This window comes from Cervus canadensis, chromosome 13 (assembly GCF_019320065.1).
Source record: "Cervus canadensis isolate Bull #8, Minnesota chromosome 13, ASM1932006v1, whole genome shotgun sequence".
Lineage (NCBI taxonomy): Eukaryota > Metazoa > Chordata > Mammalia > Artiodactyla > Cervidae > Cervus > Cervus canadensis.
In genome coordinates this window covers 51,504,006-51,527,907 of record NC_057398.1, presented here as the reverse complement: position 1 = coordinate 51,527,907, position 23,902 = coordinate 51,504,006, and the positions used below count along the sequence as shown (strand labels likewise).

General features: G+C 40.0%; 1 protein-coding gene across 3 annotated transcripts in view; it reads right to left on the bottom strand.

Annotated features, from left to right (window-relative positions):
- Positions 1-14,263, bottom strand: part of NVL (nuclear VCP like) — a 92,104-nt gene extending 77,841 nt beyond the window's left edge. For 2 of the 3 annotated variants that reach the window (XR_006272563.1, XM_043485286.1), the window contains exons 1-6: positions 14,111-14,263; positions 9,663-9,736; positions 7,082-7,134; positions 6,900-6,999; positions 3,482-3,536; positions 2,649-2,921 (exon numbers count right to left, since the gene is read on the bottom strand). Coding sequence is in view for 2 of the 3 variants with exons in the window: in XM_043485286.1 (XP_043341221.1) it covers positions 2,649-2,921; positions 3,482-3,536; positions 6,900-6,999; positions 7,082-7,134; positions 9,663-9,736; positions 14,111-14,167 (612 nt within the window). In the remaining variant the exon portion in view is untranslated. The remainder of the gene's footprint in view (positions 1-2,648; positions 2,922-3,481; positions 3,537-6,899; positions 7,000-7,081; positions 7,135-9,662; positions 9,737-14,110) is intronic. The other variant, XM_043485287.1, reaches the window with a different exon arrangement.
- Positions 14,264-23,902: the final 9,639 nt, after the last annotated feature.

Sequence of the window (23,902 nt, the reverse complement as noted above, 5' to 3'; positions counted from 1 at the left end):
TCTAGTTAGAATTAACCTCTTCTTCACACTCTCAGAACACTTAATTTGCAACTGTGGTACAGCCTATACAATCTGCTTATAAATGAGTGGCTCACCTGTCTATGTTATTTCTTCCTCACTGAGTTGTGTGCTTCTGGAGTTAAGATAATAGCACTCATCTTTTATTTCTCACTGAGCCTTTTACGTAGTTGGTATTCATCTGATGTCTGATCAATCACTAAATTAAATATGACTAGAAAGCTGCTCTGACAGCCACATAATTCAACATAAAAGTCAAGCTTTGTCCTTGACCGTGCCAACAATAATAATGTTCTTTAAAGACAAAGTAAATAGATTTGGAAAAGGCCTATTAATAATTCAAAAGCAGAGGGGAGAGGCTTGCCAAATCAAAGAGGTTGGTGCTTGAAAACCACTTAGAATGGCATCACCCAAGAGAAACATACCACCACCCACATATGGGAGTTTAAATATTCTAGCTGTCATTGTTTAGTTGCTAAGACTCTTTTGTGACCCCATGGGCTGTAGCCCACCAGGCTCCTCTGTCCATGGGGTTTCCTAGGCAAGAATACTGGAGTGGGTTGTCATTTCCTACTCCAGGGGACCTTCCCGACCAAGGGATTGAACCCGCGTCTCCTGCATTGGCAGACATATTCTTAACCACTGCACCAACACGGAAGCCCAAATATTCTAGTAGCCACATTTAAAAACGGGAAAAAAAAGAAGTGAAAGTATTTTGTAAGAAAATAATAATCTATTTTATTTAACCAAATATATTCAAAACAGTATCAACATATTGTCAGTTTAAGAATTATTAATAAAATGTTTTACATTGTTTTTACAATAAGTTGTCAAAGTCCAGTGGATACTTTATATCTACTGCACATCTTAATTCAGACAAAAAATTTTCACAGGAAATACTTGATGTGTTTATATTTTATAAAATCTACAGCTGAAAAAGTATATTCACATACCCAAGTTATTTAAAATATACGTAGACGTTTTCTAATAACTAAACTGATAGTTTTTACATTTAAATTAAAAATTCAGTTCCTCATTAGCACTAGCCACATTTCAGTGGCTCAACAGGCACAGGTAGCTAACATTTCCCACACCAGACAGCGAGATCCGGAGCACAAGCAGCCACTCTACTTGGAGAGAGATTACATTAAACCCCCTCTCTGCCAGGCATTAAAAGAATCAGGTAAGAATGATGTCTGATGTGCACATTTTGCAATAGTCCATCAAGCTTTACTTTTCTTTATATATGGTATATTCCAATTTAAAAAGATTTAAAAAAAAGGGACTTCCCTGGTCATCCAGTGGCTGAGACTCCTTGCTCCCAACACAGGAGGCTTGGGTTTGATCCCTGATTAGGAAACTAGATCCCACATGCTACAACTAAGAGTTTGCATGCTGTAACTAAGACCCAGAGCAGCTAAATAAATTTTTTTTAAGTTAATAAAAAAATTTTAAGTGTCTATTTATTTTATTCATTTTTCACAGTATATCTATTTATGTTGGATCCCTCAAAGCATCATCCGAAACTAAAAATAAACCACAGATAGTTTAGCAGCTACCCTCCCTTCTGTCTACAATCATCAATTTTCTGTGATACACACCAGAGGTAGTTACTCCTTAACTTTCACTAATAAAAAACAACTCAGTAAGTTTATCAGGCACTAATTCACAAACTAACAACTTCACATATTTTAGCCAGGGACACATTATTAAACAAAGTCCCTCCTCTCTTGGAGTTGCCATTCTTATACGACGACCCAAAAACAATTATACAGAGTCATTTTAAATACTTAAAATATAGTGATTTTTTTTTTTTTTAAGTACTTGAAAAAAGTAGGGTTAGGAAACAGAATATCCAACAATGTGCTATTTTACATGTCCGGGAAGGCCTCTCTGGGAAGATCACAAGTGAAACAAGATGTGAAGAAATGATGGAGGGACTTCCCTGGTGGTCCAGTGGTGAAGACTCTGAACTCCCAACAGAAGGGGCACAGTGTGATTGATCCCTGGTGGGGGAACTAAGATCTCACATGCTGCACAGTGCAGCCAAGAATAAGAATAGATTTAAAAATTAAAAGAAGAAATGAGAGAGTAAGCCACAGGAATCTCGGGAAAGATGCTCCAAACAGAAAGTACAAGTGTGACTGTCCCAAATGAGAGAAGGGTCGGCATATTCTAGAAACAGCAAGAAGCCCAGTTGTAGCTGAGCCCAAACTGGGACGTGGGAGAGGAGGCGAGCAGGAGGTAAGATTAAAGAGACAGCAGGGAGCCAAGTCAGGCGGGGCTGCCAACTGCAAGATCTCTGACTGAAGACTGAATGAAGCCACTGGAGGGTTTTTAATAAAAGAATGACAATCATCAGACTTAACTTGTAAAAAGAAATCTCTGTGTGTAGAATAAACTAGGGGATCAAACACAGAAGCAGCTGAAGGTTATTTCAAAAGTTAAAGGAAGAAAGAGTAGAAGCCTGGACAAGGATGAAAATGATGACCATAGTGGGAAGTGAGCAAATTCTATCTCAAGTTCCTAAGCCTTTTACAATACACAAGAATCTACTTGGTATTACATTCAGTGAAAAGGGTGTAATGTATTCCAACTACACGAGGCTAAAATCCCACCATAAAAAATACCTCTATCTCAGAGATCAGCTTCTTATCATTACACTTCTCATCTGATAGATCCGCGAAAAAACTGTCCTTCTTTCCACCTGGGGTTTTGTCAATAAACCATCCTCCTTCAGAACCTCCGGCAGGGGTCTTTGAAGGAACGGAGCCTGTTCTGGAAGTTATCCGTGGTGATGAAGTAATGGTTTCTTTTTGTTCCATCTCAGGAGTACTTGAAATAGAATCGGGATTTCCTTTCCGATACAAGGAGAGCAGGGAACTGTTCATATGATTTGCTGACTGGCAGAAACATTAGCATAAATCACTCAATAGGCACTTATGAAAGTTTGATTACCTGTATTAAGAAGTTTTCTGTATTTTCTTCTCAATATCTTTTCCCAAAACAATTACAGTCAGAACATGAAGGTGCTCACAATACAATACTTGACAAACATTTACTATTCAAAAAGATGTACCCCCTTCATTCCAAGTTAATGTACAAATTTATACTTGGAAAGTAAAACCAAATAAGAAAGGTTGTTTCTAAAACACAAAAGTATAAAAATGAGCTGGTAGGCAATTACTATCCTATCAGTTCAACTAGATCAAATATAACCATATCATCATCACTTTTCTGGCCATTCTCTTCCCTTCTTTTCCCCTGTGTTACAGGCTATACACACAAATACTGGAACGATGGCCAACCCATGAGTTCAATGCTCCACACAGAAATATTCAATTATTTACTGATGAAGAGCTTCAAAATCTCTTACTCTATTCCGTACTGATCTTTTCTGAGGAGGATTCAAAATGATTTTCTAAAAATCAAAGGTCATTGGTTCATTAAATATCTGGCTTACCTGTGGGTCTGGGTAATCTTCCATACTTGAATCATCAGAATAGCTTTCAGCATACCTCAGTAAAAAGAAGAAAAAAAATGTAAATGATTTTCTCCCACATCCTAAAAAAAATACTACCCAAAACAAGAAAATATAGTGAGGCGCAATACTATGGTGGTAAAGAATTCAGGCTTTGGAATCAGAGAAATGTGGATTCAAAATACAGCTTTAAAAAAAAAAAATCCATCTTCACAAGATACTAGCTTTGTAACCTGAGCTTCCTTATCTATAAAATGGAGATTATAAATGATGTCTATCTCACTGGCTTATCGGATTTCCAGATGGCACAGTGGTAAAGAATCTGCCTGCCAATGCAGAAGATACAAGAGACACAGGTTTGATCCCTGGATTGGGAAGATCCCCTGGAGGAGGGCATGGCAACCCACTCCAGTATTCTTGCCTGGGAAATCCCATGGACAGAGGAGCCTACCAAGTTACAGTCCATAGGGTTGCAAAGAGTCAGACACGACTGAGCACGTACACACTGGCTTATCAGATGATTAAATAAAAGCTTTAAAAAAATTGTTTTGCCCTACAATTCATGCTCCACAAAATTAATTATAAAGAGTTAAATGAAATAACACACATAGAAGAAAAAAGTATAGGTAATTATTCTATACACTCTTGTGATGAGGTCTAAGTATATTAGCATAAATCATAAAAGAACAGATTGAAAGATATGACTAAGTAAAGATGTATAATTTTTCTAATTAAAAGACACTATAAACAAAAGTAAAATGTAAATGGGAAACTGTGACAAGCATTTGTAATACATTTAAAAAGAGATACTATTTTACACAAAGAGCTCTGACAATAAGGAAAACTCAAATAGATCTCAAATGAAAAACAAAATTCATAAATAAGCAATTCACAAAGAAAACACAAAATTAGTTATCAAAATATTACAAGTGAAAATAACACAATCAACTTTTTGCCTATAAAACTGGCAAAGATTAAATAATAGTATATATAACTAGAACTGCAAGCATGTTGAGAAATGCACTCTTTATACAAAACTGTTGGGAATACAAACCAAGGCAACTTTTTTCGATGGCAACTCCGTAGGTACCAGAAATCTCAAAAATATAAATCTTTTTGATCCTAGAAATACCACTTTAGGACTTCAACATTAAAAAAGAAATCTGTACAAAGATACATACACTAAAGGATTATTTATTACATATACAATAGTGCAAAAATGGAAACAACTCTATGTCCACAAATGTGGAACTAATTATAAGAACTATGGTAAAGCCAAATGAAAAAGGAGCAGCTATAAAGAATGAAAAGGAGTTATCATCCATAGATCCTACAGTTAATAAAAGGAAAACAAAAGAGTATCTGGAAAACTTTTATGTCAATAAACGCCACAAATTTTCAATGCCAAAATAAGTGAAATGAACAAATCTTTTTTAAAGTACAATTTACCAGTGCTGATTTAAGGGAAAAAAAGGGGGGGATGAGACCTATGTCTACCAAAATTAAATGTTACCAAACTCCTATCCACAAAAAGACTCCAGGCCCAGTTTAATTCTGGATGAATTCTAAGAAACGTTCCAGAACAAAATAACAGTAACATTATACAAACTTTTTCATAAACTAGAGACCAAAAAAAACACATACTTTCCAACTAATATTATAAGGCCAGTATAATAAAAGTCTGAAGAGGTTAGATAAGTATTCTGTTGGAACTCATACCAAAACCTGACAAAGAGCAAAAAAAAGAAAGAAAAAATTTGGATCAATGTGAATACAGATGTAAACATCTATAGAAAAAGATTAGTAAACAGAATTTCAAAATATATAAAAAAGATAATGTATTAGGACTAAGTAGGGTTTGTGGCAGGAATGCAAGAATGGTTTACCACTCAAAAATCAATAAAATTCACCAGATTCAGAGAATAAAGGGAGAAAGCCAATAATAAAACCCTTAAATATCCACATAAAAAGCATTTGACGAATGTTATGTCTATTCACGATGAAAACTTTCAGCAAACTAGGAATGTTAGGAAACTTTCTCAACCTGATAAAGAACACCTTTAAAAAAACCCACAGCTAACATACATTTTGTTGCTTAGTCACAAAGTCGTGTCCAACTCTTTGCGACTCCATGGACAGTAGCCCACAAGGCTCCTCTGTCCTTGGGATTCCCCAGGCAAGAATACTGGAGTGGGTTGCCATTTCCTTTACAGGCTATCTGAAGTTAAAGCCTGATCATACCAAATGTTGGTAATGTGTAGAACTCTCACATACTGCTGATGCAAAGGTAAAATGATACAAACATTCTGGAAAAGAGTCTGGCAGTCTCTTATAAAGTTAAATATGCAGTTACCATATGACTCAGCTATTCCGGTTCCAGTATTCAGAAATGAAAACACTCCCCACAAAAATGCCAGTACATAACCGATCATAGTAGCTTTATTTGTAAAAATAAAAAAATGAAAACAACCCAACTGTCGGTTATTATGTAAGCAGATTTTAAAAAATAGTGGTATATACATACATACATACACAGCAATAAAAAGCAACGGAATTTTGATACACACAACACTGATAAATCTCAAACTCATTATGCTGAATGAAAGAATCTACATTTTTAAAGTATTAATGCATACTCTGTAATTCCACTTATACAAATTCTAGAAAATATAAACATATAGCGACAGAAAGCAAATCAAAGGCTACCTCAGAATAGGAATGGAAGGAAAAATAAACTGCAAATGGGTGCAAGAAAATTTGTGAAGTTGATGGATACACTTAGTATCTTGCTTAGGATAATGGTTTAATGAGTATATACATATGTCAAAACTCAATACACTGTACACTTTAAAAATGTACCACTAATTGTACGTCAATTATACTGCAATATAGTCACAGAAGAGTCAACAATATTACTTCTTAAACAAAAAACTAATTGACACCTTTTTATATACCTGGCATTGTATTAGGACAGAGAAAAACAAAGCTAACTAGAAAGTTCTGTAAGTAACACAAATAATCTCATACGCCACATGACAGAAACGCTATACTAAGTATCGTTAAGGAAAAGCTGAGAAAGGAGTCCAAAAAGGCTTGGAAGGCAAGAAAATAAGCTTTTGAAGGCTGACTCTTGAAGGCTGAGTGAAAGTTCAGGAAGGGGAAATGAACACTCCAGCTACAGAAAACCACCCACACAAAGGCACAAAGAAAGAATCTAACCTCTCTGAGGAAGAGGGAGTACTCAGCATGTCTGAAATAAGTCTGGAGAGATTTGGTAAGTATTCTGCAGGAACTTATTGGCAATGAAGAGCCAAGTTATCCTACTTGGAAGTTTTACAGGTAGGAATGTAACATGATTGGGTTAATGTTTTAGAAAAACCCTCCACTCCATAATCCTTACTCATTATCCTCTTCACCGTGTCTTGCTCTTTTGGCCAGATGTTCATCTTCTAAGTCTGCTAGATCCTTATGTTCTTTCTCACTGCTAATTATGCTAAAAACTGAAACAAAAAGAAAAATGCCATGAGCTAAAACAATTCTATGACTTCATTAATAATTCAGCTCTAACACTAAAAGACTCACCTTTTTCCACCTGAATCCTAAAGGCATTTCTTTTCCTTCGACCATAGTCTATACTGAAAAACATAACAAGAAGTTTAGTACCATGGTCTCCACCAATATTTTCCCATTAAGCTCAATCTAAATTGAGAACATAACCTTACATGTATATATGATTATGTCACTATACTTACATTAACCATAAACTTATTTTCAAACAAATTCTATGTTTATATTTTTACTACTCTAATTTTCCTTGACTAGAAATAGGGTTATAGCCGCAGCAAAGTTGCCAGCTTGTACTGAAGAAGACAGAGGAGGGATGAAATGAAGGAAGGCTACTGGACTTCTTGGATCCCACAAGACAAGCCAAAAGAAAAATGCAGCTGTGAACATGCGTTACCCTTCAAAAAAAGGCAAGGCAGCTCCAAGGGAAGCTCCGAAGTTGGCAGGGCTGCCACTGACACAACGCGCCCAGGGGACTCAGGCCCAGGCAGAGGCACTGTCTCTTGTTTGGTTCCAAGTAGCAGGGCAGTCATTCTAGTGAGTCCAGAGGACAGCGAGCTGAGTCAAAAACAATTACTCTTAAAGTCGAGTGACTCTGCCTTGCCAGGTTTTGGACTTGCTTGAGACCATGACCCCGTTCTTCTTCCCAATTTCTCCTTTTGGAAAGAGAACGTTTATCCTATGCCTGTCCCATCATATTTAGGAAACAGGTTAAGTTGTTGTCTGACTTCACAAGTTCACAGCTGGACAGGAATTTTACCTCAGGAGGAACTATACCTCCAGTCACACCCATGCATACATATTAGTTACTCAGTCATGTCCGACTCTTTGCGACATGTCCGACTCCATGGACTGTAACCCACCAGGTTCCTCTGTCCATGGAATTCTCCAGGTAGGAATACTGGAGTGAGTCACCACCTCCTTCTCCAAGTCACACCCGTACTTGAGTTAAATGATATTCAGAGGAGATTTTGGATTCAGAGTTGATGCTGAAATTGGTTAAGAACTTCTGGGACTGTGGGGATGGACAGAGTGTATTTGCAAACAATGAAGGCATGAATTTTGGGGGGCAAAAGGGCAGTGTTAGAAGCTGAACTGTGTCCCCCTAAAATTCATAATGTTTAAGTCCTAATCCTCAGGATCTCAGTATGTACCTGTTTTTGGAGATATGGTTTTTAAAGATGCAACTGAAGGGAGGGAGGTAGGAGGGGGGTTCAGGATGGGAGGGACACAGGCATACCTGTGGTGGATTCATGCTGATGTATGGCAAAAAACCATTACAATATTGTAAACTAATTATCCTCCGATTAAAAGAAATTAATTTAAATAAACAGACACATTAAAAAAAAAAAAGATGTAACTGAAGGGACTTCCCTGGAGGTCCAGTGGTTAAGACTCTGCACTGCCAATGCAGGGGGCATAGGTTCTATCCCTGGTCAGGGAATAAGATCCCACATGGCACGCAGTATGGCCAAAAGATAAAAGAGGTAACTAAGGTAAAATGAAGTCATATGGGTGGGCCCTAATCCAATATGATCAGTGTCTTCTTAAGAATAAGAGATTAGGATACAGAAGGAAGACCAAGTAGAGACACAGGGAGAAGACAGCCATCTGCAGGTCAGGAAGAGACCTCAAAAATAAACCAATCCTAAAATAAATAAATAAATAAATAAACAAACCAATCCTGACAACTCCTAGATTGTGAACCTATAGCCTCCACAACATTAAGGAATACAATTTCTGTTGTTTAAGCCACCTAGTCTATCATGCTTTTTGATGGCAGCCTTAGCAAACTAATATACAGACAAAGGGAGAGAAGAAAACAGAGACACAAACATACAAAGCAGGCATAGTTAATGAGGCAAGGTATCAGAAGACCTGGAATTGAGGCACAAAAGAAGGATTTAATCTTTAGTGCAAAGACAACATGAGTGACACATCTTTAGATAGTCAGGAAGCTGAAGGAGATCACGCCTGATGGTTTTCATTTCTTAGTGAAGAAAAGAAGTAGTACTACTGACCCTCGTGAGTAAGATGCTGAAATCTAAGAAGTAGCCATTTTCATTAATAACAAGGGCAGCTCCTTGCATATAACTAGTGCTTGATAAATGCTTGTATAAATGAACTGAGTTCTAAACCTGTGGATTGCTGAACTAAAGCCAGCGGCTATAAATATCAACTGGAAATTTAGGCAGGATGGAAATTTAAAAAATGGTTGGAAAGGGGCTTCCATGGTGGCTCAGGGGTAAAGAATCCCCTGCCAATGCAGGTGACATGGGTTTGAATCCTGGCCCAGGAAGATCCCACATGCTGCAGGACAACTAAGCCCATGCGCCTCAACTACTGAGCCTGTGCTCTAGAGCCCAGGAGCAACAACTACTGAGCCCAAATGCGCTAGAGCACATGCTCTGCAACAAGAGAAGCCCCCGCAATGAGAAGCCCAAGTACCATAACTAGAGAGTAGTTCCCGACGGCCACTAAAGGAAAGCCCTCACAGCAGGAAGACCCAGCACAGTCATATAAATAAATACACAAATAAATCTTAAAAAACAAAATGGCAGGAAAGAAAAGCAAAAATCTGGAAACTACATTTCTTTACCTGTACATTCTTTGTAAATCAGATGCTAAGACACCAGTGTCCACATATTTGCCGCATCTGTTACTGGTGAGGTACTAAAACAGAAAACATGATAAACATTAACACCATAATTCAAACTCAGTGATTATAATCAACAACTAAGAGATCGAGCTATTCGAACATGTTATACTTTAATGTAAACTCTTCATTAATAAAGTATGCTAGAAACATAGATAAAAATCACCAGATAATTGCCAAGTCATAACCAAAGAATTTAATTAACACTATTAATCACTATGGCAATGCAATAACAATAACCAGAATGGCTATAAGGCAGTAGGTGAGAGCTTATTATATCCTAGATTCCCAAACATACCACAACAAAGCACTGAACTCATAAGAGCACTAAGGGATATTTTAAATTTGAAGGAACGCAAAAATATTTGATCTGTCCATCTGCAGGAACTACACGTAACCCTCAAACAACATGGGTTTGAACTGCACCGGTCCACTTACAGCAGATTTTTTCAATAAATACATTTTACAATACTACGTGATCCAGGGCTGGTTGAATATGTCAATATAGAACCACAAATATAAAAAGCCAACTATAGCTATACACAGATTTTCAAATGAATGGGGTTGGGGGGGAGAAGGGGATGTTGGCATCCCAACCCTCATATTGTTTCAAGGGTCAACTGTACTAGCCTGAGACAATTCATGGTTTCAATATTTTTTTTTTTTTCATGGTTTCAATATTAAAGCACCTTCTGATGATGTCATATCTTTGCAAAACTGGGTTTCCAGCATTTGCTATAATAAAAATCAAGGTGGAACAGGAAATGAATAGCAGTGTCAATCTGATCGCAAAGTGTAAGAAGTTGTGCCGTGCCCAAAAGGCACACAAATTTCACCAGTGAATAACTGTGGTTATTTAAGAATGAAAATATTGGGTCAGCCAAGGTAAAAAACCTGAATGGACTCTTTGGCCAACACAATACAAACGTATTGGGGCCTGGGCTTCCGTGGTGGCTCAGCTGGTAAAGAATCCACCTGCAATGCGGGAGACTTGGGTTCGATCCCTGGGTTGAGAAGATCCCCTGGAGAAGGAAAGGGCTACCCACTCCAGTATTCTGGCCTGGACAATTCCAAGGACTGTATAGCCCACAGGGTCATAAAGAGTCGGAAACGACTGAGCAACTTTCACTGACTGACTTTGGGACCTAGAAACAATATGAAAAAAACTACTTTACTAAGGGCCTGCTAAACCTGCTCTAGGGGCCTTTTACACATTCTCTCTTTTAGTGCTCACAATGCTATGAGGCAGATGTTACTCTCCCCCTATTTATTTTTCAAAAATTATTTATTTATTGGCTGTGCTGGGTCTTCGTTGCTGCATGGGCTTCCCATTGCAGTAGCTTCTCTTGCTGCAGAACAGGGGCTCCAGGATGCGCAAGCTTCAGTATTTGCGGCTCCGGGCTCCAGAGCACAGCCTCAGTAGTTGTGCTACACCGGCTTAGTTACTCCGGGGCATGTAGGATCTTCCTGGATCAGGGATGGAACCATGTCTTCTGTATTGGCAGGCAGATTCTTGACCACTGAGTAACAAGGAAAGTCCTCCCCACTGATCTGAAGCTTTAAAAGCTTATTTACTTGCTTACCAGCCCATAAGTTACAGGGCCAGATTTTAAACCTAGAATGTTTGGTGATCAACTCCCAAGTTTCAATATTTGCTAATTATCTAGTCTAGGTTCCCCACTTCATACAGCAATTTCTTTTTTTTTTTTTTTAGCAATTTCTTCTCAAGGAACCCTAACACATGAGAACTGCTGCTGCATAAATGCCCCCAATGGCAAGAGACTAGGTGTCCAAAGCTGCAGTTTCAGTTAATTGTCCCCTTTTCTGGACTCCTATAGCATGCTGTCATTTACCACAGTCAATCCTGAATTGCACATATACATCTCAAACCCACTGCAAATCAAAAAGCAACAGGACTAAAACCACTTTAATCAGCTAAGTTTTAGAGTAATCTGCTATATAGCAATAGATTAATGTGCTAGCTAAAAGGAGGCAAGTGTATTACTTGAAAGATGTCTAAAACATATCACTAAATGAAACAAACAAGCAGAAGAGATGCGGATGAGCCTGTGAGTGTGATTTTAAAAAATATATACATCTGTAAGTGCATATATGCATACAAAATTTTAAAACAGGTACAAGAGAAATTCTCCATGATTACTCATGCAGAAGTGGAGTGGAGATGAAGAGAATTCTTTCTTCTCATTTTATACCCTCCAGTTCCATTTATATTAAACCGTAAGCGCCTATTACTCTTATTTTTTTAGTTACTATTTATTTGACTGTGCTAGGTCTTAGTTGTGGCACACAGCATCCCTGGTCTTCGTTGCAGCATGTGGGATCCAGTTCCCTGACCAGGGCTCAAACCCAGGTTCCCTGCACTGGGAGCATGGAGTCTCAACCACCAGACCAGCAGGGAAGTCCCCCTATTACTTTTGTAACGAACGAAAGTAAAACCAAGAGAGGAAAACTGCTAATGTCAAACGCTGCAGAGCAGACAAGTATGGCAAAGACTGAGAAGAGGCCACTGGAGTTAGTCATTAGGAGTCACTGCTCGGAGATATGAATAAACTGCAGCAGCAAACTGCGAACATTCAGAGAAAGAGCAGTTAAGTGAGTAAACTGCAAAAACAAATGTCCTGTGCCCAGGAAGTCTGAGAAGGTCCATGTGGATAGGACCGTGCAATCAAGGGAGATTACAAAAGGGGAAAAAAGCAATGGACAAAAAGGTAGATGGGGCCAAAATACATAGGGCTATTTAGGATGGATTTTACTCTGGATGTCTGAAAGTCCACAGAAGGGTTCTGAGTAGGACCCCGGCCCACTCCCATTTTCACTTTAAAATGAACTCCCTGGCTGCTCTGTGTAGAACAGACTGAATAAAACCAGAAACAGTGAGATCAGTTAGGAGGTATTTCAACAGTCTAACGAGAGTGTGGTTTGGACTAGGATGTTAGAAAGAAAGTGAAAGCCTCTCAGTCCTGTCCGACTCTTTGCGATCCCATGGACTGTAGTCCACGGAATTCTCCAGGCCAGAATACTGAAGTGGGTAGCCTTTCCCTTCTCCAGGGGATCTTCCCAGCCCAGGGACTGAACCCAGGTCTCCCACATTGCAGGCGGATTCTTTACCAGCTGAGCAACAAGGGAAACCAGAGAATACTGGAGTGGGTAGCCTATTCCTTCTGCAGCGGATCACCCCGACCCCGGAATCGAACCGGGCCTCCTGCATTGCAGTTGGATTCTTTACCAACTGAGTTATCTGGGAAGCCCAAGTGATTAGGTTTGAAGTATATTTTGAAGGTAAAGCCAAATAAGTCACTGATTAATTGGTTACACGAAGCAAGAGTCAGAATGATTTTTAAGGTTTTGGGCCTTAACAAATGGATGGATGGTGCAATGTCATTTACTGAAATAAAACAACACAAAGAAAGGAACAGTTTGGAGAAGAAGATCAATACTCTAAGCTGAAATCCTGTAAGATACTCATGAGGAGATGTTGAGTAGGCAGCTGGATATATCAATCTGGAATTCAAGATAAAATCAGCGCTGGATTATAATATAAATTTTGAAATCATGAATGGATGTATAATATTTAAAGGTACTAGACTGGATGAGATCACCTAGAAGTGTGCATAGATAGAAGATAAAGAGAAGGTAAGAGCACGGGTGCTCAAGGCACTTCCAACATATAAAGTGACAGGAAGAAACAGATTCAAAAAACAGACATAGGAGCTGGAAGGGTAAAAGAAAAACAAGGTGAGAATATAGCTCTTAAAGTCTCTCTCCCTCCTTCTAACTGAGTGCTTAGTAATCTAAATGTCCAAGGCATTTACCACACAATGCATTCCACTGACGATTATGAATACGAAAAAAAAAAAAAAAAAAACGGCAGGTAAAGTGCCCGTTATAAAGTAAGATTCAGAGTACTTGTCTTTACTGGTGTCCGAACCTGACTCCAAGTTTCCTAAGAAAGGAACTTAACGTATTCTTTATGACCCCGAAAGCAATTCGTCCCTACAAGGTTTCGAGGAATATTTCCTTCCCAACTTCACAAGACAGGAAGTTTTAAATTCAAACGCCATCTCCACTCTCTTTACGGATCTGCACAGAGATCAGGCAGATCCGAGCAGACCCTCATCAAGCTGCAGCCTCTCATGGTCTCGGGCTGCGCCTTGCAACTCGGCCGCACAGTGAGGAGGAAGGGGCTTGAACCACCCGCGAAGAAGTGGAGTCGTCAACAGCCCCACGCTCGAATCCAGACTGGCGCTGGCGGCAAGTCAGTCCGAACTGGAAGCCTCCCCCCTTCTCCCAGCTGCGCCGAGAAAGGGCCTCTGGGGCTCCTGAGCAGCGAAGGCGGACCACTCTGAGGGCTGGCCGTGCGGGATACACACCTGGATGACGCGCTGCTTCAGTTTATTATCCACGAACCTCGCGGGCCTGGGCTTCATCGCAGCTGCCTCGGCTGTTGCTGCACGGGCTCCACGTGAAGCGGGGGCCTCCCCTAGGCTGCCCACGGCGATTGCCCGGCCAGCTGCCCACGGAAATGCTCCCCAACCACCCTAGCCCACGCCGTTCCCTTCAAGACTTTTGTAGCGCGAGTAAAGGGGAAAGAATCACAGAGAACACGAAGAAGATTTGAGAGCAGAGGGGAGTTTTTCAGAGTCTTATTTTACAGGCTTGTCCAAGAGGCCCTGGAAGACAAGGACCCATTTGAACACTCTCAACTTTATTGTTCCTGACTCTGCGGACACGCGCAGGGGCGGGAGCTGGGAGGTTCCTGCGGGGGCGTGGCCATCCACATCTGTAACAGGTTTCTGGCCTTTCTAGGCGCACCGTTTGCTAACTTAGTTAATCTTGACCTGGAATCTTAACAAAACCGAAACTAGATGCAGCCACCCCCCTGCTTGTTTTCCCACCCAGTGACCCACGTTACTGAGTCCCGACAAAGGGGCTTGCTGTCCAAAAAAAAAAATTAGCTTAACCAGAAAACTAAACCATCTGTTACATTTGGGAATCGCTTGGTCTTATGATATTTTCGGCAGACAATTCCTTGAGCACATCCACTGGCAGACTCTATCTTGGGCTAGAAACCCCGGAATTTTCTTAACTGTATGTATTTGCCCCCAAAGAAGTTTATCTTGCACCTAAGAAGATACAAATAATCAATTTTCAAAAAAATTTACTGTCTTTAGTTTCTGCCTCTTTGCTAGTTTCAGTTGTGTTTTCAGTATTCTTATTTGAGGTCTTACTTGGCTTATGAGACTTTTAAATGCAGCCTATATGTCAGCAAATTTGGAAAACTCAGCAGTGGCCACAGGACTGGAAAAGGTCAGTTTTCATTCCAATCCCAAAGAAAGGAAAAGCCAAAGAATGCTCAAACTACCACACAATTTCACTCATCTCACACACTAGTAAAGTAATGGTCAAAATTCTCCAAGCCAGGCTTCAGCAAAACATGAACTGTGAACTTCCAGATGTTCAAGCTGGTTTTAGAATAGGCAGAGGAACCAGATATCAAATTGCCAACATCTGCTGGATCATCGAAAAAGCAAGAGAGTTCCAGAAAAACACCTATTTCTGCTCTATTGACTATGCCAAAGCCTTTGACTGTGTGGATCACAATAAACTGGAAAATTCTGAAAGAGATGGGAATACCAGACCACCTTACCTGCCTCTTGAGAAACCTATATGCAGGTCAGGAAGCAACAGTTAGAACTGCACATGGACCAACAGACTGGTTCCAAATAGGAAAAGGAGTACATCAAGGCTGTATATTGTCACCCTGCTTATTTAACTTACATGCAGAGTACATCATGAGAAACGCTGGGCTGGATGAAGCACAAACTGGAGTCAAGATTGCCAGGAGAAATATCAATAACCTCAGATATGCTGATGACACCACCCTTATGGCAGAAAGTGAAGAACTAAAGAACCTCTTGATGAAAGTGAAAGAGGAGAGTGAAAAAGTTGACTTAAAGCTCAACATTCAGAAAACTAAGATCATGGCATCTGGTCCCATCACTTCATGGCAAATAGATGGGAAAACAATGGAAACTGTGGCTGACTGTTTTCTTGGACTCCAAAATCACTGCAGATGGTGATTGCAGCCGTGAAATTAAAAGACGCTTACTCCTTGGAAGGAAAGTTATGACCAACCTAGACAGCATATTAAAAAGCAGAGACATTACTTTGCCAACAAAGGTCCGTCTAGTGAAGGCTATGGTTTTTCCAGTGGTCATGTATGGATGTGAGAGTTGGACTGTGAAGAAACTGAGGGGTACTCTTTTGCCCCCTTCTGATGCCTATGTCAGAAGCTTTCTCTATCTCCTTTATACTTTAATAAAACTTTATTACACAAAAGCTCTGAGCGCTCCAGCCTCGTCTCTGGCCCCGGATTGAATTCATCTCCTCCATAGGCCAAGAATCCCGCGTCTCATCGTTCAGTAACAACCTTTCATCTTGGGGGCTCGTCCGGGATCCTTCAGGACAAGATGGGAGCTAACAATTCCAGCCTCACTCCTTTGAACTGTATCCTGAAAAACTGGGATAGATTTGATCCCCAGGGCTTAAAGAAGACACACCTGGTCTTACTATGTGATACTGCATGGCCACGGTACCCACTGGAGGATGGCGAACGGTGGCCAGTTGGAGGATACTGAGGCAACTTACTCCGTGCTTACTGAAGCCCCTGGCCCACTTTCTTCCCGATCCGCTTCCGTAATGGGACTGTCTGGAGGAGCCAAAAGATGGGCCCGATAATCTATGTGAGCCTACTTCTGCTGACTCCAGAAATCCTGAGTCTGCCGTTTGATCCTCAAGACAATGCCTTCCTGTCCTGGGCTCACTCCTATGCTGCATTCCACAATCGGTCTAACTGCTGGGTCTGCGGAGCACTCCCCTCTTCATCAGTGGAAGGCGTTCCATGGTGGACATCTCCACTTCAAGGAAAGGACTTTCTCCAAGTCTGCAAGTAACTTCAACAATCGCATGTGATACCTCTTCTTAAACTGATGACATCTAACAACCTTAAGATGGACTGATGTAACTATGGACATAATGTGACTTTTCATTTTGATTTTAACTTGGTTTAATGACTATTTTGCCTTGCGTCTGTAACTGTATAATGGGGTTTTCTAACAGTCTAAAAGCTTTTAATTTACAAATAGTTGTCCAAGCTCCTATGAGTGCCACAGCCTCCTCCAACTATTACTTAGAGCCCCTGGATCAGACATCCTCACTATGAGGATTAGGAGAATATGTTGCCTCACCAATTTAGGGACAACGCCCCTTGTCAGCTCGGAAGCAGTTATGGAATGAGAACGACGCCCCTTTTCCCTAGGCAACATAATTCTCCTAAAACAAAAGGGGGGAATGAGAGAGTCATTTCCTAGGCAGGTTGATAAGAAGTCTAAGGGTCCCCAAGGAGAGAGAGGTCTGGGATATTCAAGGAGGAAGAAAGGACAAACTTTTACTTTTTTTCCTCTACATTCCTTAGGATTATATAACAATAATGTATCCTGCCTGAGGACAGTCTTTGGATTAAACCCTCTGGCTAATTCTGTTATCTTAAAACATAAATTATGGGAGTAGGTCTGGTCTTTACAAGGATGTATCCTGCCTGAGGACAATCTTTGGATTAAACCTTCTGGCCAACTCTGTTATCTTAAAATGTAAATTATGGGAGTGGGTCTGGTGAGGTCTTTGCAGCCTCCAGACATTCTTTGGATTCATTGGAGAGTATATAACTCCATTGCTAACACTAGCAAAGGGGGTACTCTTTTGCCCCCTTCTGATGCCTATGTCAGAAGCTTTCTCTATCTCCTTTATACTTTAATAAAACTTTATTACACAAAAAAAAAAAAAGAAAACTGAGCACCGAAGAATTGATGCTTTTGAACTGTAGTGTTGGAGAAGACTCTTGAGAGTCCCTTGGACTTCAAGGAGATTCAACCAGTCCATCCTAAAGGAGATCAGTCCTGGGTGTTCATTGGAAGGACTGATGTTGAAGCTGAAACTCCAATACTTTGGCCACCTGATGCGAAGAGCTGACATTTGAAAAGACCCTGATGCTGGGAAAGGTTGAGGGCAGGAGGAGAAGGGGACGACAGAGGATGAAATGGTTGGATGGCATCACCGACTCAATGGACATGAGTTTGGGTAGGCTCTGGGAGTTGGTGATGGACAGGGAGGCCTGGCATGCTGTAGTTATGGGGTTGCAAAGAGTTGGACACGACTGAGGGACTGAACTGAACTGAACTGAAGTAGTGCATTGAGGTGTGGAGAGGAGATGGAATTAAGAAAAGGTGGTGAAATGTTGACAGTGTGGATAAACAATGTTGCCTGCCATTTTAGTAAACAAAGAATGTTGTGGCCATAATGCCATCAGCCACTATCCTGCCCCTAATGGTGCACCCTGAGAGGACTACTGGAGCAGGTTGCAATTTTCTACTCAAGGAGATCCTCCTCTTGACCCAGGGATTGAACCCATGTCTTTTGTGTCTCCTGCATTGACAGGCGGATTCTTACCACTAGGGCCACGTGGGAAGCCCACGAAGTATTAGTCACTCAGTCGAGTCAGACTCTTTGAGACCCCATGAACTGGGGAAATGGCAACCCACTCCAGTATTCTTGCCTGGGAAATCCCATGGACAGAGGGGCCTGTTGGGCTACAGTCTATGGGAGTCACAAAGAGTCGGACTCAACTGAGGGACTGAGCACCAGATGTACTACATAGAATAAAACGGGCCCAGCAGCATTACAACCTATGCCAAGCAGCACAGCTTATTAGACTACAATTTGTTTGAGAGTACTATCCTATAGTCAGCTTCATGGGTGTGTGACCTGTGTGGTTGCAAAGAGCTTTGTGCTCAGAAAGGGCTCAATACTGGGATAATGCTCCACAATTGCTGTCCTGAAATTCTTAATACTGTTTGAACAAGTGGCCCCTTATTTTAATTTTGTACAGGGCCCTGAAAATTATGTAACTTATTTGGACCTTAAGTACTCTAGAATGCAAACTTACTAAAGGCAAGAAGTATTTTTCACCCATTTATTGCATCAGGTGCAGTAGGCAATAATTCAAAGTAAGTTAATACTCGGCATCAATAATGGTATGCTAGAACATTTTCTATTGGAATTATTTCCAGTAATTATTGCCCTGAAGATAATTTTACATCAATTCCATTGTTCAGATTTTACAGTACCATACAACTAAACCAAAAAGATTACTGAATAGTAACCTGAGCACATGTACATCTCAAGAACTTCCTACAGTAAGTGAATTGTCCTCCATTCTTTGATGGCGCAATCCCACCTAGTGGTAATGGCATATTTTACTTTCTATTTTTCACAGCTTTGCCCTCCCAGACCTTGTACCTCACTAAAAAATAGCCCCTTGTCTAATTTTGCTTCTTAATTGAGGTGATATGTGTCCTGATTTACTCAAGACCGTCCCAATTTTTGCCTCTTGATCCAGCACAATTATTATTACTATTTTGTCCAGGCGTTGCAGCATTTGGGATCATCCCTGACCAGGGATTGAACCCGTGCCCCCTGCAGTGGGAGCATGGAGTCTTAAACACTGGACCACCAGGGAAGTCTCAGCACAAGTTACTTTAATTTTTGGCCACGCTATGTGGCATGTGGGATTTTAGTTCCCCAACCAAGGATCAAACTTGCACCCCCTGCATTGGAAGATGACATCTTAACCACTGGATTGCCAGGGAAGCCCTCAGCACAATTACTAAGAGTATCCTTTCGTGGAAATGAGTGAAAGTCACCCAAATGAGAACAGGCAAAGACTATTCAGAGCTTGCAATAATAGCAAGGGAGTTGACCACCGTCCCTTGTATTTTGGCAGAGACTCAAAGGCGGGTAAAGGACTGGGGAAGCTTCATAACTGAAAGAAGGGAAGGTTTCAGATATGTGCTGACTGAAGGCTGTCGGCACAGAGAAGCTGTAGAAGGGCTAACTAAAAAGCAGGCCTCTCTGTGACTAGTTGTGTGTGCTCAGCACCTCGGTCATGTTCAATTCTTTGTGACCCCATAGACTGTAGCCCACCATAGTACTAGAAGGGTTGCCATTTCCTACTCCTAGGGATCTTCCTGACCCAGAAATCTAATCTGCATCTCTTGTGTCTTCTGCATTGGCAGGCAGATTCTTTACACTGTGCCACCTGGGAAGCCCATGTGACTAGTTCAGGGAGTATACTTGGTTTTTTCTGGTGAGTCCTGTCAGTGGAGTCCTGGACATTCGGGACATTCGGGACATTCGGGCTTCTGGGATTGTTTGCTAGAGATATTGTTCTGACTTCCTATAAGTCTGACTTGTAGATAGCTGATTGGTTTCCTGGGCTGGTTGCTGCAGCTTATAAATCAGAGCGTTGTTTTTCTGTTTTGTTTTACAGGGTCTGGCCATTGTTCATTTGTATACTCAGTTTCCCACCTTTATCTCTCAAGGGTTCCAGTTTAGACAATGAATTATATGGTCATCAATGTATAATAGGAACATGGAGAAAAATTGTGAGAGTGTGCATAGCTGAGATTCCTTACCAAGGTTCAAAAGGGAGGTGGCCTGCTTGCTGTGAGCTTGAGACTGAGTCTGTATCCATGTTTTCTGAGATGAGGAAAAGAGTCTTCAATTTGGTTTATTTTGTGAAGGTCAATAATTCCGATTTCTAATCAAGTTTGTCCTCCTTTGAGATGAATGCCTTATTCACATTCCCTAATCCTAATGGAATAAAAGTAAATTTTTAAGCTGGCATTTTTTTCATTATATCTACACATGTTTGTTGTCTACTATATGGCAGTTGCTATGCTAAAGTCAGAGGATACAGTGATGATCACAGATATGGTCTTGGAACTTATATTCTAGTGAGAGGGTCAAGCAGTGGGCTGGCAAAATAATAAACACGTGGGACTTCCCTGGTGGGCCAGTGGTTAAGAATCCACCTTGCAATGCAGGAGACATGGGTTTGAACCCTGATTGGAGAACTAAGATCCCACATGCCATGCAGGCTGCAACTAAGACCTGATGCAGCCAAAATAAATAAACAAACATATAATTACAATAATGACAGATTTCAAAAGTTGAGTCTAAGATTTATGTGAAAGAACAAATGGCCAAGAAGAGCAAAAGATTGTCGAGTGAGAATTTAATATCATTACTCCTTTGAAAAAAAACTTTACTGATGTATCTATAATAAAATGTATTCATCTTAAGTGTATAATTCAATACTTTTTTGAGGTAAAAGTAACATAAAATTCACCATTTTAATTATAATACAGATAATATTTTGTGACTCTTAGTATATTTGCAGTGTTGGGCCAGGGTCATGAATACATAGTTCAAGAATATTTTCTTTTCAGTTCCAAAAGAAAGCCCATTCCCCTTAAGCAATCACTACCAATTCCTCCCTTTCCTCAGCCCCTGGAAAACATTCTAGGCTACTTTTCGACTCTATGAAAGTGAAAGTGTTAGTCATTCAATCATTTCACACTCTTTGCAACCTCATGGACTATAGCCTGCCAGGCTCCTCCATCCATGGGATTCTCCTGGCAAGAATACTGGAGTGGCTAGCCCTTCCCTTCTGCAGGGGATCTTCCCAACCCAAGGATCGAACCCATGTCTCCTGCATTGCAGATGGATTCTCTACTGTCTGTCTCTTTGGATTTGCCTATTATGGACATTTCATATGCATGAAATCATATAACATGTGATTTTTTGTGTCTGGCTTCTTTCACTGAGCCTAGTTTGTTTTCAAGATTTATCCAGGTTGTAGCATGTACTGGCATTTCATTCCTTTTTGTGGTTGTGTAATATTCCATTCTATAGATGTGTCAAGTTTTACTTATCAATTCATAGTTGTTCGACATTAGGATTATTTTATCTTTTTAGCTTATAAGAATAATGCTGCTTTGAGCACTTGTATACAAATTGTTCTCTGAATACCTGGTTTCAGTTTTCTTGAGTATACAGCTAAGACTGGGATTGCTAGGTCATGTAGGAATTCAATATTTATCTTTTTGAAGAACAACCAAACTGTTGTCCATAGCAGCCGCAGTATTTTACCTTCCCACCAGCAGTGTATGAAGGTTCCAGTTTCTACATATCCTCTCCAAGACTTATTTTCTGTCATTTTGTTTTTTAATTACAGTTATCCTAGTAGATGTGAAATGATAGCCCATTGTTTTTGATTTGCATTTCCCTAAAGTTTATTTCTTGATGGTTGCCCTGGGATGTACAATTAAACACCTTAATTTATAACAATCTATTTTGAATTAATATATTTCAATAGCATATGAAAAGTTTGCTACTATGTATACACACACACACACACACACACACATATAGCAAAGTAATACTCAAAATTCTCCAAGCCAGGCTTCAACAGTATGTGAGCCAAGAACTTCCAGGTGTTCAAGCTGGATTTAGAAAAGGCAGAGGAACCAGAGATCAAATTGCCAACATCTGTAGGATCATAGAAAAAGCAACAGAGTTCCAGAAAAACATCTACTTCTGCTTTATTTACGCCAAAGCTTTTGACTGTGTGAATCACAATAAACTGGAAAATTCTTCCAGAGATGGGAATACCAGACCATCTGACCTGCTTTCCTTGTGGCTCAGCTGGTAAAGAATATACCTGCAATGCAGGAGACCTGGGTTTGATCCCTGGGTTGGGAAAAGCCCCTGGAGAAGGGAAAGGCTACTCATTCCAGTATTCCGACCTGGAGAATTCCATGGACTGTATAATATATGGGGTTGCAAAGAGTCGGACACGTCTGAGCAACTTTCACTGACTTATTTGCCTGCCTCCTGAGAAACTGGTATGCAGTTCAAGAAGCAAAAGTTAGAACCGGACGTGGAACAACAGACTGGTTCCAAATTGGGAAAGGAGTAGGTCAAGCCTGTATATTATATATATATATATATATATATATATATATATATATTATCACTCTGCTTTTTTAGCTTCTATGCATAGTACATCATGTGAAATGCCAGGCTGGATGAAGCACAAGCTGGAATCAAGATTGCCGGGATAAATATAGTAATCTCAGATATGCAGATGACACCACCCTTATGGTAGAAAGTGAAGAGGAACTAAAGAACCTCTTGATGGAAGTGAAAGAGGAGAGTGAAAAAGCTGGCATATTGACATACACACACACACACACACACACACACACACACATACATATATATATATAGCTTTGTCACTCTCATTACATATTTATACACTGTGTGCCCATCAGTAGATTTGTAATTATAGTTTTAAGTAATTGTATTTTAAATCATATAGGAAAGAAAGAATTACAAACCAAAATTAAATTAACATTGACTTTTATATTTACTTATGTTGTTACTTTTACCAGAATTCTTTATTTCCTCACATGGTTTCAAATTAGTGTCCCTCATTTCAGCCTAAAGGACTGATCCTCTTTATTTTTTTAGTAGTGAGTCTACTAGCACAGAAATCTCTGGTTTTGTTTACCTGAGAATGTTTTCATTTCTCCTTCATTTAAAAACATTTTAGAGGGGAAAGCATGGGAAAGGGATAATTAGGGAGTTTGGGATGGACATGGACACACTGCTATATTTAAAATGGGTAACCAACAAGGACCTACTGTATAGCATATGGGACTCTGATCAATGCTCTGTGGCAGGTTGGATGGGGAGGGGAGTTTGGGGGAGAATGGATCCATGTACATGTATGACTGAGTCCCTTCACTGTTCATCTGAAAATATCACAACATTGTTAATCAGCTATACCCCAACACAAAATAAAAAGTTAAAAAAACATTTAATAATATGTAAACAAATTTTCAAAAATATGTAACAGTTCACCATCTTAACTATTTCTAAGTGTATATTTCAGTAATGTCAACCAAATTAACATTGTTGAACAACAGATCTCTACAACTTTTTCTTCTTGCAGAACTGAAACTCTGTATGCATTGACTAAAAAGTCCACATTTCCACCTCAACTCAGTCCCTGGAAACCACCATTCTACTCTTTGTTTCTGTGAGTTTGACTACTAGGGTATCTCATATAAATGGAATCATTCAGTATATGTCTTTTTGTGGCTTATTTCAATGTAGCATAATATCCTAAAGGTTTATCCACATCATAGCATGTGACATGAATATTATCCATGAAAGGCTGAATAATATTCTGTTGCATT